The following is a 14,648-nucleotide window of genomic DNA, read 5'->3' on the forward strand; positions in this document are numbered from 1 at the left end:
TAGGGTATTTGCAAGGAGTCCCTAATACCAAGGGCATCCAAGGACCTCTCTGCTCAAATCAGAGCAGCTACATATCTAATCTATAATGGAAGAATAGAAATAAGTCTATTTTCCTCTCCACAGTACAGATTTTATTGAAACTGGCCAAATTACAAAGATCTGGACCTTCTGCTAAGTAGTAACTGTTACACTGATGATTCTTCTCCAAGTTTAGAGAGCAAGTTCTTGAATATACTCTGGTGAGTTTCCTTGATATCGCAAAAGGGAGATTATACTGAATAAAGGAAAGTCAATGAATGACAGAGTTTGAGAGGGTAGGATAAAACAAGCATTGTCAAAAAAACAAAAAAAAACCCCAAGCACTGTCATTCAACAGCTGAAATTAAACAGTTACCAACGTGAATTTCTTTTTTTTTTTTGGCCTCACCCTGTAGCTTGTGGAATCTTAGCTTCCAAACCAGGGACTGAATGTTAGCTTTCTTAGCAGTGAAAGGGCAGAGCCCTGACCACTGAACTGCCAGGGAATTCCCCAGAAAATAATTTATAACCAGAAATAAATGGTAACTAGAGCTTATCAATGAATGTGGTTAAGCTGCAAGATAAGAGATTAATACACAGAAATGTGCTGCATTTCCATACACTAACAACAAAAGCCGGAAGAAGCACAAGCTGGTATCAAGATTGCCGGGAGAAATATCAATAACCTCAGATATGCAGATGACACCACCCTTATGGCAGAAAGTGAAGAGGAACTAAAAAAGCCTCTTGATGAAAGTGAAAGAGGCGAGTGAAAAAGCTGGCTTAAAGCTCAATATTCAGAAAACTAAGATCATGGCATCTGGTCCCATCACTTCATGGGAAATAGATGGGGAAAGAGTGGGAACAGTGTCAGACTTTATTTTTCTGGGCTCCAAAATCATTGCAGATGGTGACTGCAGCCATGAAATTAAAAGACGCTTACCCCTTAGAAGGAATGTTATGACCAACCTAGATAGCACCTGATACTTTGGCCACCTGATGCAGAGTTAACTCATTGGAAAAGACACTGATGCTGGGAGGGGTTGGGGGCAGGAGGAAAAGGGAACGACAGAGGATGAGATGGCTGGATGGCATCACCGACTCGATGGACGTGAGTTTGAGTGAACTCCAAGAGTTGGTGATGGACAGGGAGGCCTGGCGTGCTGCAATTCATGGGGTCGCAAAGAGTCAGATACGACTGAGCGACTGAACTGAACTGAACAACAAAAGATCAGAAAGAGAAACTAAGGAAATAATCCCATTTGCTGTCTCATCGAATAAAATATATAATAATAAACCTACCTAAGGAGGAAAAAGATGTGTATTCTAAAAACTATAAAATGCTAATGAAAGAAACTGAAGATGTCACAGATGGAAAGATATATCATTTTCTTAGACTGGAAGAATCAGTATTGTCAAAATGACTATACTATCCAAGGTAATCTACAGATTCAATGCAATTCCTATCAAATTACTAAGGGCATTTTTCACAGATCTAGAAGGGAAAATTTTTTTTGTAAGGAAATACAAAAAGGCCTCAAATAACCATAGCAATCTTAAGGAAAACAGAGCTGGAGGAATCAGGCTCCATAACTTCTGACTCTACTATAATGGTACAGTAATCAAAAACGTGTGGTGCTAACACAAAGACAGATTTATAGATCAATGGAACAGGACAGAAAGCTCAGAAATAAACCCATGCACCTATGACCAATTAATCTACCATAGAGGAGGCAAGAGTATTCAATGAAGAAAAGACAGTCTCGTCAATAAGTGGTGCTGGGGAAAGTTGGACAGCCACATGTAAAAGAATGAAATTAGAACATTCTCTAACATCACACACAAAGATAAACTCCAAATGGATTAAAGATCTAAATGTAAGACCAGATGCTATAAAACCCTCAGAGGAAAGTACAGGCAGAACACTCTTTGCCATAAATCGCAGTATTGTCTTTTTGGATCATTATACCTCCTAGAGCAATGAAAATAAAAATAAACAAATGGGACCTAATTAAACTTAGAAGTTTTTGCATAGCAAAAGAAACCATAAACAAAATGAAAAGACAACCCACAGAATGGGAGGAAATATTTGCAAACGATGTGACCAAAATATATTTATCTTCAAAATATACTAACAGCTCATGCAGCTCAATATCAAAAAAAACAAATCAATCAAAAAATGGGCAGAAGATATAAGTAGAAATTTATCCAAAGAGGACATAAAGATAGCCAAAAAGCACATGAAAATATGCCAATTACTAGAGAAATGTATATCAAAGCTTCAATGAGGTAATCAGCTCACACTGGTCAGAATGGTCATTATCCAAGTCTAGGAAAAATAAATGTTGGGGAAGATGTAGAGAAAAAAGAATCCTCCTACATTGTTGATGTGAATGTAAATCTCCATCCTAAACCAATATCCTAAACTTGTACTCTAAAGAACTAGAAAAAAAACAGCAAACTAACCCCAAAGAAAGTAGAAGAAAGTAATACACATTAAAGTGGAAATAATCAAAACAGACAAAAGAGAAACAGTTGGAAAAAATCACTGAAATCAAAAGTTGATTCTTTGAAAAGATCAACAAAATTGACAAGCCTTTAACTAAAACGACTAAGAAAAACAGAAAAGATGCAAACCACTCCAATCAGGAATGAAAACAGGGACATTACTACCAACCTTATAAAAATAACAAAGAGAATACAGTGAACAACTGTATGCCAAAAAATCAGATAACCTAGATGAAATGGACAAATTCACTGAAAGAAACAAACTACTAAAACCTGCTAAAGAAACAGAAAATTTGAATAGATTTACAATAAGTAAAGAGAATGGAAAGTGACAGTCGCTCAGTGGTGTCCAACTCTTTACAACCCTATGGAGTCTAGCCCACCAGGCTCCTCTGTCCATGGAATTCTCCAGGAATTCCCTTCTCCGGGGGATCTTCCCAACCCAAGGATCAAACCTGGGTCTTCTCCATTGCAGGCAGATTCTTTACCATCTGAGTCACCTGAGTAGCCCAAAAGAGACTGAAACAGTAATCAAAAGCCTTTCAATAAAGAAAAGAGTAGGAACAGATAACTTCATCAGTGAATTCTATAAAATGTTTAAAGAATTTATACCAATCCTTTTCAAACTACTCTGAAAAGTAGAGAAGGAAACTTTCTAACTCATTTTATGAATCCAGTATTACCCTTATACCAAAACCACAAAAAGACATCCCCAGCAAAGAAAACCAGAGATCGGTGACAGACACAAAATTCACAATACTAGCAAACTCAGTCCTTTAGTATACTGAAAAGATTATATACCATGATCAAGCAAGATTTATCCTTAGGAGTACAAAGGTAGTTTAATATGAAAATCAATCAATGAAACATGCCAGATTGACAGAGCGATGGGGGGGAAAAAAACCCACATGATAGTCTCAATTGACTCAGAAAAAGCATTTGATAAACTCTAACACCTCTCATGATAAAAGTAATCAACAAATTAGGGATAAAAAACAGCCTGATGAAGATGGAGCCATACCTTTGAGTGTTCTGAAAGGAAGTCTGAAAGCAGATAAACTTGTGCCAGTAGTTCTGTGTAGTCACGACAACGAAAATAATAAATATGGGAAAGAATATTTTCAAGAGTGAAATCCTGCAAAGCCTTTGGGTGCTCTGAAATAAGTAACAAAACAATTTTAAAATAATTAGTTTTACCTGTCATTTCACAAACTATCATTTCAAAACTCCTGACCTCTTATTTTCACCTTTTCCACTGTTTCCTTACATATTATGCTATCCAGAAATTGTTTGTACATATAAAGACTAGAATTTTAACATCTATGTTTTCGTATTTGTTACTGCCTTCCATTGAATAGAAGTATCATAATGGAATTTCTTTCTTGTTTTTTTATAAGACTCCAAATTAAGAGTTAAAAGGAAAAATGTTCAAAAGAAGCATATTTTTCCCTTAAAAGCCATAGCATAATTTTATATTTATGTGGAAACAATGATATAAAATAAAATTCCCTTAGATTGGATTTTTAAAAATAACCAGATTGGTTCTGTACACATTTCAGAGAGAAACTAGCTAAAAATCATTGCATTTTAAAATGTACTTAAGTTTTAACACTGAAATAAAAAGCAATAAACTAAATTTCAGAGAACACTGCCTATTACAAACACATATTTAAGAAATTAATTTTTAACCAAAAAGTTAAAAACGTAATCACATACCAGTCATTAAGAACTATATTCCAGTGCTACATCCACAGTATTTACAATAAGATCCTAAGACACTGTTACAAACTACACCTGTGGCATGGACAGCTTGACGGACTTTCAGTAGACATATTGATCACTGGTTAACAAGGACACCTAGTACTCCAATGAAAATAAAATTTCTAGCTGATTATAGTCACTTAAAGGGAATACAAACATTTTATGAAAAACATTATGTTTTTTTAACATTTCTAGAAAAAATAATAAGGACCACACATCCAAAAAATAAAATACAATAAACCAAAAGAAAACAGTCAAACCAGAAACCAGGTAATTTTACGAGTAATTCCTTGGACTGCAAGGAGATGAAACCAGTCAATCCTAAAGGAAATCAGTCCTGAATATTCATTGGAAGGACTGATGGTGAAGCTGAAACTCCAATACTTTGGCCGCTTGATACGAAGAACTGACTCACTGGAAAAGACCCTGATGCTGGGAAAGATTGAGAGCAGGAGAAGGGGACGACAGAGGATGAGATGGTTGGATGGCATCACTGACTCCTTGCACATGAGTTTGAGCAAGCTCCGAGAGGTGGCGATGGACAGGGAAGCATGATGTGCTGGAGTCCATGGGGTCGCAAAGAGTCGGACACGACTGAGCAACTGAACTGAACTAAAGGACAAGAACTCGAATACAAATTACCTTTAAAAAAACTTAAAAAAAAATCTTTAAGCAAAACACTATATTTCCACATAATAAGGACAAAAAATCTTCCCAACACTTTAACAGTACAATTAATACAGCTGAAAGTCAATTACCTACTACACAAAGCCATATAAGGTCAATTGGCTTAATGTTCCAAACACTTCCAGACATGATTTTTCAAGGTCACCCTTGGTTTTCGGAAAAACCAGTACAAAAGTCAACATACACTGAATACACTGAGACAACCTTTACTTATATTAAGGTGTCCAACACTAGCTTACACCTGGCAGGCCAGAGCATGATGATTTGAAGTCATACGCTGACATACACAGAGGTTTTCTCCCAGAGCTCCTGCAGTAAAAAGTGAGGGCCATATAAGATGAAGAGGAGGCGACCCCCAGGTGCAGCATTTTCAATTTGTAAGAGAAGTATGAGTTTAATACTAGTACATAGTCAAGTTATTAAGCTTCATGTTCTAAAGTGAAAGTGAAAGTGAAGTCGCTCAATCGTGTCAGATTCTTTGCAAACCCACGGACTATACAGTCCATGGAATTCTCCAGGCCAGAATACTGGAATGGGTAGCCTTTTCCTTCTCCAGGGGATCTTCCCAACCTAGGTCTCCCGCATTGCAGGTGGATTCTTTACCAGCTGAGCCACAAGGGAAGCCCTATTAAGGCTTGAGATGGATACAAATGCAAATTACTTTCATTATACTGAAAAAAGAGCACTTGGCTAACTTACCTTCTTCCATATGTGTTCCTGCTATAAGCTGCAGGTGCTGAATGCAGGCAGTAGCAAGGTCTACCACTCTATCAACCATAAAACTCCCCTCTGTATCAATAAAAACTGCTTCACCTTCCACTCCTCCAAAACATTCTGGTATCTGCACATCTATTGCCAGCTGCATACTGTCAAGAGAAGAACTGAGATGACCAAATCATTATCATAATCATCAAAGCAGTGCTGTTCAAACTCCAGATCACTAACCTTTAGACACCAGTAAATATTTTATAGGCATAAATATATTCTGCAAGGCAACAGAGATGGTTGACTCTCCATAGTTCCAAACATATGTCAATCAGTTGATGCATGGATTAGGGGGAGGGTGTACCTATAAAACCACAATTAAGGATTCTTTAGTGGTTTTTTTAGATTTCTGGGTATAGACCTTTTTCTCATTATAAGAAGTCTACTTTCAAACATTTGGCTTTCAAATATATTCTCAGGAGTTAATTCTGTAATAAAGTAGAAGACTGCCTGTTTACCCCACTGACCACACTATACTGTTGCAAAAGAAACCCTTTTTAGTATCAAAACAGTTGTATCAATTTATCAAGATGGGGTGAAGTAAGGCACATACTGGTTTGTTTGATGCACACATGCACAAAATTAAGAGCACATATATGCTGGGCTTCCCTGGTGGCTCAGTGATAAAGAATCCGGCTGCCAATGCAGGAGACGCAGGTTCGATTCCTGGTCGGGGAAGATCCCACGTGCCGCTGAGCACCTAAGCCCATGCAACCACACTATTGAGTCTGTGCTCTACAGCCCGGGAAGCACAACTACTGAGCTCTTGAGCCACAACTACTGAAGCCCACACACCCAGAACCTGTGTTCCTCAATAAGAGAAGCCACTGCGATGAGAAGCCCACACACTGCCACTAGACAGGAGTCCCTGCTTGCCACAACTAAAGAAAAGTCCAAGCAGAAGTGAGGATTCAGCATGGCCAAAAATAAAATAATCTTTTTAAAACAGAACTTATCCATAAAAAAAAAAAAATGAGCACATACACACCTTTTCTGGTCTCCTAACTGTATACCCGCCACACAATACTCTGCTACTTTCATAAAATGTTAGTAAGCCCACCCTTAAGGGGAGAACATTTTACCATAGTTGTGTTTTTCCAACACCTGGTGCACCACAAATTTCTGTTGTTTTGGTTAAGGGTATTCCACCCCCAAGAATATTATCCAGTGCTGAACAGAAGGTAATTATGAAGTTCTGGGTATGCTCCTGTTCAAGAAGTTCCAGGGCTGTACACTTCCTGCCTGACTCAGCTGTAACAGAATAACTTGTTTTATTTGTAAGACATTCTCTTCTTATAATTTGCAGAGTTTCTAAGGCTTCCTCTTTAGATATTCCAACTTCTGAAAGAAACAGAAACAAAAACACTTGCTTTTAGAGATTTAAAAGTCTGATACACCATTGTCTTTATTAATTTTACTTTTTAAATAACAAGAGTGATGCCAAGAGTAGAGAAACATAAAAATTTAACCTTCGATTAACTATTTAATTTTTCAAGTTAATAAAGGCATTTATCTTTGTTTTCTTAGTCTTTGCATACTTAAAAGATTTATCTATTACCTCAGAAACAGAATTCAGAAACCTAAACCCCTAAAGCATTTCTGAGTACCCTACAAGAGTATCTCAAAGGTAGAAATAAAAATGTCCTTTTTTTCCGTTTTGGTCCTTTTACTATCTCTTTGGTCTTCTGCTATTTCTTTGGGTCTTATGAAGCCATAATAAACTTGTTCTCAAACCCCGGGGCTTGCGACTAAAGAAGGCGAATCTCCCTGAAGGGGCCACAGACCAGAGGAAGATGGAGCGCTTCTCTTACAGTGTGATTTTGATCATGGCCTTTTTCAGAGCACTTGAACTGGGATTAGTCGATGGATTGGGAGACCTTGAACTTGCCCGTCCGTCACAGGGAGAGCTGGCCTTCGGTCCCAAGAGGAGCCTGCAATTAGTGACCAGCCTTCCCAGTTTGTAGCATCCATGGGAATCCAAAAGAGTAAGAAGCTGAACAGAACCTGCTGTCTGAATGGGGGAACCTGCATGCTGGGGTCCTTTTGTGCCTGCCCTCCCTCTTTCTATGGACGCAACTGTGAGCATGACTCATGCAAAGAGAACTGTGGGCCTGTGCCCCATGACACCTGGCTGCCCAGGAAGTGTTCCATGTGTAAATGCTGGCATGGCCAGCTTCGCTGCTTTCCTCAGTCATTCCTACCTGGTTGTGACGGCCATGTGATGGATGAGCACCTCACAGCTTCCAGGACTCCAGAATTAACACTGTCTGCGTGTGCTCTTATGCTACCTGGCATCTGCCTTGCTATACAAAGTTATTATTAACCCACATTTGTTTTCAACATTTGTCATGCAGATTTCATGACCTGTAAAGGCTGTCTCTCTAATGTCCCAACTGAGAGATGATAATTTGTTAGTTGCCTTGAAATAGTGAATAGATTTCCCTGTGGTCCCTAAAAAGATTTCCTTGAAGCACCAATTACTTTCCTCTGCCCTGCCCTCTCCAAAAAACTAATAAAAAAAAAAAAAAGAGTAAGCCATATCTTGTGCCCAATTCCTGTGTTTCTGATACATGTAACTGCCAAGGGCTTATAAATAATTTCCTTTAAACAGTTGAATTCTATATTCAGATTATTAAAGGTTACTCTTAATGTGGAACTGAGCATAATGCTTTGAATGGAGTTGATTGACATCAGTTAAGATAGTATCTTGGAAAAGAAGGACCTGTAAGGGGAGCAGAGGAGAAGGGAGGGGGCAGATATCCATGGTGAGAGACAGGGTGCTAGAGTAATGGAGGTGTGCGTGTATCCTGGGTAAGTAGGTAGAAAAGTGGGAGCAAATGGGAGAGATCTGAGAAAATAAAATGAATGTCTTGGTTGATCCGGTAAGGCTAAGTTGAAGGGCAAGTTTCTATCATCTATAGAAAGCTGTACGAGACAAGGGCACCTGTTTTCTGAAGGATTTGTACAAAGAATAGTCTCCTTTAAAAAAACTATCTAAACTCCCCCAATATATAAAGGTTGCTTAATACATTATGATTTCTCTATACTATGCAATTATTTCAGTGGTGGTAAAAGAAAATGTTCACAATATGTTTAGTTGTAAGCCAGTGATAAAACCATATATTGTAAAGCCAACTTTAAAAATATGTATCTGTTCTGTCCAGTAAAAGTGGGAAGTACATTGAAAAAAAATAAAATAAATAAACTTGTTCTCATAAGGTATACAAATTATTTTTTAGGAAATAATGAAAATTGCCTTTTTGCCTAAAACAAGATGCATATTTAAGAAGTGCATGTGTGTGTATTATTCACAGTGAAAATTTTTCATGAAAAATTCATGGATCACTGCAAACTGTTTAATAAGGAAAATTATCTGATGCACAAATAGTTCAAACACTTATGCTTCCTCAACTACACAACTTCATTCCTGACAACACGGCCTGAAAATGCAAAGTACAAAACAAGCTGCTTATAGAAGAAATAATTGTGAGGATGGTATCACTTATGAGTGTGATGTATCAGTGCTTAACTGGGTAAGGCTATGAACTATCAATCTGATGCCAACAAAAGACAAAAATGGTGGCCATTCTGGAGCGGTTAGGACTCTGCGCTCTCACTGCCAAGGGCGGGATTGAATCCCTGGTGGGGAAACTAAGATCCCACAAGCCCTGTGACCAAAAGAAAAAAAAAAAAAAAGACAATAATGGTGCTAAAGAAGTGAACATTCTATATAATCTAAGAGCCTTCACTCTGGATTTCTTAGGTCTGTCAATCCTGACTGCATCATGATGTAGTCACTATGCATAGGCAAGTTACTTTTTTATGCCTCACACTTTTCTTCTATAAAATGGGAATGAAGTACACATAAAACCTTGGTAGACTGCGAAAGCCATCCAAAATGCTCAGTAATTGTTAGCTATTACTATCATTTAGATTTGCTCAGGTAAAAACCAACCTGTTGAGAGAAAATGAGCCCATCAAAGGTTGAGGGATACAGTCTTCGGTGTAATATTTAAGACAAACATTAATACTGGATCTATAACATTTGTTTTCGAGTGGAGAGTTGAAACCTTATTTTCCATTGGTAAGGGTAAATGACTTGTTCCATCTCAGTAACAGCTCTGCGCATACCGTAGTGTAAGGTGCACAGCGAGAGCAGAGGGACAGCAGTTTCGCTTCTGTTTACCCCACGGGGCAGTGGTTCCCATCAATTTATAATCTACAGGGTTCCGTACTATGAGGTTTGGGTTTTTTCCTCAGTGAATTACATGAAGAAAAGTGATGTCTTTTTTCTACTGCTTTCTCCAGGTTCTGGTGATTCTACTCCCTTTCTCTTAATTTATCTCATCCTACCACGAATCGTGCATTCCTTAAATTGAATCCCTGCCCCTTGGATTTTGGAACAGTGAAAACAGCCGTTTGAATTCCAATCCTGGCTGCACAACTTCCTAGCCCGCTCATAATCAAAAGTTACTTAGCTTCCCCTACCATCAGTTCCTTTCCAAACATATTGGATATAATAACCCACGTTAAATGGGTTCTTTTAAATGGGTAAATGAAAGATTCCTCGGAACTTTCAGCAGGCACTGGTGGACAAAGCAACTGGTGAATATTTCCAAGACCACAGTTCTAACCATTCAAAGTACTCTTAAGCGAAATCGAGGCGCTGTTTCGTGGTGTAAACCCGGCGGGAGGCGGCAGAAGACTCTGACCGAGATAGTGCTTAAGCCTGAAGACCGAACAGAGATGGAGGCGGCACCGACGGCGGCCAGCGTGCCTCAGCTTGTCGTCAGGAGTCGTTACCTTTGCTGAGCTCGGAGGGTTTCACCTCTAGGAGTTCCTCAGCAGTCTGGAAACCTGCAGACGCCAGCTTCACTCGCACGGCCGGGGACAGCGGCAAACTAACTAAATCCCGCTGCATTTTTTCAAACCACCTCCGCGCGCACTCGCGCGCTCCCAGAGCTCGCCGAGCCCGGACACCCGCGTCGGCCGCGCCCTGTGACGTCAGACGGAAGACGGAAGGGGAGGTGTCCGCGGCCTGGCTGCACGCGGCCTCGGGCTCTGGGGCTCTGAGGAACTCGGGTACATTTTGACTCACTTGTCCCGCTTCTTCCGTGATTCTTTCAACTCTCATTTAAAGTTTGCACATCAAGCGTATATCCTGACAGTAAAAAAAAAAAAAAAAAGATGGATGGAGCCCGCAGGATGCAAAAAGCCCAGGCTCAGTTGGTCTTACCACATTTCTTCACCTCTGCCCTGACCCTCTGGGTGGAGGCCTCAGCGTTGTTAGCAGGAATGATCTCTCAGAATGGGAATTTCACACACACACACACACACACACACACACACTGGAGTGTTACCGGTTTGGAGTCTGAACAGTCGAATAAAGATTAGCCCTAGGCCAGGGTGCCAGTGTTTTGGCTTTTCTTGCGGCCGTCCCCCGTTGCTAGGCCCCTCACCTTTCCCGCCCTCGCCCTCGGCCTCGCCCTCGCGAAGGATTGTGGGCCAGCCCCCCACAGCCGCGGGGCACGCTCGCCGCGCGATCCCCGCGCCCACCTACGGCTTCCCGCGAGTCAAGTCTGGAGCGTGGTGGTTTCTGAGACCGTTAGTTCTTCACAGCCTGCCCAGAAATTAACTGCAAAAGTAAGCGAGTCTTTGTCCCCCGAGTGGGCTGGACATGGGCTCCCCTGGTCGTCGAGAGGGAGGCGCCGGGTTACGCAAGAGCTCCTGTTCGGGTACAGGGTTTCGAAGGGACCGCTTACTGAAATAGAGAAGTTTGAGGAAATTGAGAGGCGGTTTGGAAGTTGGCTTAGGAAGTCTTCCCTTGCCTGCTGCTGCTGCTAAGTCGCTTCAGTCGTGTCCGACTCTCAGCGACCCCATGGACTGCATGCAGCCCACCAGGCTCCGCCGTCCATGAGATTTTCCAGGCAAGAGTACTGGAGTGGGATGCCATTGTCTTCTCCGCTTCCCTTGCCTAGGAGAGTATAATTTATTTAAGGGAGTAACTCATTCCTTACTTTTAGGGAAAAATTCTTAGCCTTGACTTTTCTTCCTAACTTAAAGGAATTCCCTAAATGTTACGAATCAGAGCCCTTTAAGTACGGAAGATCTAAGAAGGAAATGTGCTGACCACTTTAGCAAATCCTACGCATTTCCAATGCTCACAGCCATGCTGCGAGGAAAATAGGACTGGGACGGACTCATAGAGCATAATTTTCTTCAAGCTAAAGTTAAGACCTAGTACCTTTTTTTCTTAACAGAGCTACCTTCAAATAGTGAGGTAGCTCTTGGAGTGGCGGTGGCGGAAAAATTCGAGAAGTATTTGTTCCCCATTTAGTAGGGCAGGGAAAATCTGGTAGGACTAATCAAAATGCAGTTTATTTGCCACTCTACATGGCTTACCTTCTAGTATGATCCACATGTGCACATGCAGGGGGCATTACATAAATGTCCGCTGGGAGAATTCGGGCTTATGCTTATCAAGTAACCAGAGTCCTGGCTGAAGAGGAGATGGTGTTAACATATTCAGGGATAGCACTTCAGGTAGTTTGGTCAATTTCAGTGGAATCGGTTGTGTTTAGAATTTTTGTTAGCAGAATGGAGTTAAGAAACAAGTCCACTCTGTAGCCATTCTGTTATTTATTATTACCTTATTCGGAACATTGGGTTGCTATGGTAGTTATTATTTTCATCCTCATTCTTAAGATTTCTTTAATGCAGTTTGCTCGATAGTCAGGCTTTCAAACTGGTATCCTAAATTTTCCTGGAAGTATGTTATTATTTTCCATTGCGACGTGGGGTTACTTGATCTTGAGAATACTGTTAGCGCTGTATTTCCCTGGAGGTCCAGTCGTTGGGAATTCAGGATTCTACTGGGGCAGGGGGATGTGGGTGGTGGGGGTATGGGTTGGTTCCCCCATCAGAGAGGGGAAAAAAAATGCAGTATTTTTATGAAAAATCAAACTTGAGCTTTCGAGTCATACAAATTTGGGTTTGTATCACATCTTGGGAAATTACCAACTGAGACTTTAAGCAAGTTAGTTTCCTCACCTGCAAATGGAAATTAATAATATTTCATGGGGTTGTAGGAAAGATTAAATTAACATATAGAAACTAACCCAGAAAAGGTGCATAATCTTGTTTTTTTCTCCATTTAAAAATATTCTAACGTGTATACAGTTGAATAAAGCCTTATTGAACACCTAGTTCAGCAGAGTACTAATGGTGTGAGCCTCAAAAAAAAAAAAAATTCCTACAATTGTCAAGTGCCAAAGAAAAGTGCTTTTACATATTTTATTTTATTTCACTTGATCCTTATAGTAATCTTGTGAACAGTTTACCAAGGTCTCCATTTAAAATTTACTTGTTGAAGATTTGAATACTTAAGCAACATTAAATATTTAATCACTAGTTTTGTACAGAATGACATGGCAAATAAAAGAATCTATGCCTTCCTGGAGCCTTGTGTTTTATTCCCTAAGTCGTTGTCCCACTCTTGCAAACTCATGGACTGTAGTCCATCAGGCTCCTCTGTTCATGGGATTTCCCAGGGAAGAATACTGGAGTGGGTTGCCATTTCCTTCTCCAGGGGATAGTCCCAACCCAGGACTGAACCAGCATCTGTGTTTGTTCAATGTTGGCAGGCAGGTTCTTTACCACTGAGCCACCAGGAAAGCACCATGGAGCCTTAGTCAATCATTATTACTGAGTTGTGTTGCATTTCTGACTTGTTATCTAGATACAACTAAGTGTAGGAACGAGCTACCAAAATGCTGTCAATATTTACAATTGATCTAAGTAATCAAATACAGACACATTTTCATGCAGAATGGGGCTGTTTTCTAAAGATGTGGGAGAAGAATAATAATATTTGTTATAGCTGAGCAGTTTACTTTCTTTTAGCCTAAAAACATAGAACTTTTAAAACTGGTGACTTTGTGTGTTCAAGTGAATGAGAATAGGAAAGATAAATGAGTGCAGTTTGGACTAAGAAAAAATTCTGAATCAAAGTTCAGCTTTAGAGATGGTTGTGGTAAAGCTTCGCACAAGGCCTTGCACTTAATGGGAGCTCAAAATATTTGTTATCCACAAACTCTTGAGACATTATTTTCACTTGACTTCTGTGATCCCACACTGATTTCCTTCCTAGGCATCTGGCTTTTTTGTCTCCCTTACATTTTTATTCTTTGTAACTAGAGCAGGAAATGTTCCCATTCTTTTAAGGCCCCATAACTGACCTTTCACCCACTACGCTGTACTGTGCTCCCCTTTCTGGTTCTCTCCTTCTCTCTCTGCTATCTTATTCACATTCACAGTTCAGTGACTGTTTATATGCCGATAATTTGTAAATTTATTTTTCTAGCTCTAACCTGTTCTCTGACCTCCTGATGGAAATATCTAACTGCAGCACAATGCTAAATCTCCAACTCAGCCTATCTTAAACCTAACTCATTTTCTTCAGCACACCAAAAAATCTTTGACCTCTTCCTGCATTCCTTGCCTCTGTGAACTGAATATCCATCCTTCCATCTGCACAAACCAGAAACCTAGGAATCTTCCACACCTCCTCCCCTTTAACTCTCCACGTTCAATATAACCACAAACTCTTATAAATTTTCTCTCTAAAATATCTTGATTATGTTCATGTCTCCTTTCTTTTTTTTAAGCCAAGCTGTCACCATTTCTCTTAGAGGTACTGCAATAGCCCTTTCTTGAGTGAAATTCATTTTATGTAATTCCCTATTTTGCTCTTAGGATAAAACCAAATTTCTTAATAAGACAAAAAGTCTTGCATGTTCTGGCTTCTGTTTACATCTTTAGCTGTATCTTTTTCCTATCTCCCTTTTACTCTTTATACTCCAGCCATTCTGGCGTTAATTTCTTGTGGGTGCCATATCAGAACCTTTGCA

General features: G+C 39.9%; 2 protein-coding genes and 1 pseudogene across 12 annotated transcripts in view; 2 read left to right on the top strand and 1 right to left on the bottom strand.

The window, feature by feature from the left end:
• The window catches only part of RAD51C (RAD51 paralog C), a 31,221-nt gene extending 20,333 nt beyond the window's left edge, over positions 1-10,888 (bottom strand). For 6 of the 8 annotated variants that reach the window (XM_025281209.1, XM_025281208.1, XM_025281206.1 and 3 more), the window contains exons 1-4: positions 10,543-10,888; positions 6,822-7,080; positions 5,674-5,855; positions 3,548-3,681 (exon numbers count right to left, since the gene is read on the bottom strand). In XM_025281209.1, the coding sequence (XP_025136994.1) occupies positions 3,548-3,681; positions 5,674-5,855; positions 6,822-7,080; positions 10,543-10,873 (906 nt within the window). In that variant the 5' untranslated portion in view covers positions 10,874-10,888. The remainder of the gene's footprint in view (positions 1-3,547; positions 3,682-5,673; positions 5,856-6,821; positions 7,081-10,542) is intronic. The other 2 variants (XM_006061763.2, XM_025281207.1) reach the window with 1 other exon arrangement.
• LOC102399250 lies at positions 7,533-8,062 on the top strand (annotated as a pseudogene).
• A 261-nt stretch (positions 10,889-11,149) lies between the features above and the next one.
• The window catches only part of TEX14 (testis expressed 14, intercellular bridge forming factor), a 144,559-nt gene continuing 141,060 nt past the window's right edge, over positions 11,150-14,648 (top strand). For 2 of the 4 annotated variants that reach the window (XM_025281203.2, XM_044939624.1), the window contains exon 1: positions 11,150-11,382. The gene's annotated coding sequence lies outside the window, so the exon portion shown is untranslated. The remainder of the gene's footprint in view (positions 11,383-14,648) is intronic. The other 2 variants (XM_044939625.1, XM_025281200.2) reach the window with 2 other exon arrangements.

This window comes from Bubalus bubalis, chromosome 3 (assembly GCF_019923935.1).
Source record: "Bubalus bubalis isolate 160015118507 breed Murrah chromosome 3, NDDB_SH_1, whole genome shotgun sequence".
NCBI classification, from domain to species: domain Eukaryota; kingdom Metazoa; phylum Chordata; class Mammalia; order Artiodactyla; family Bovidae; genus Bubalus; species Bubalus bubalis.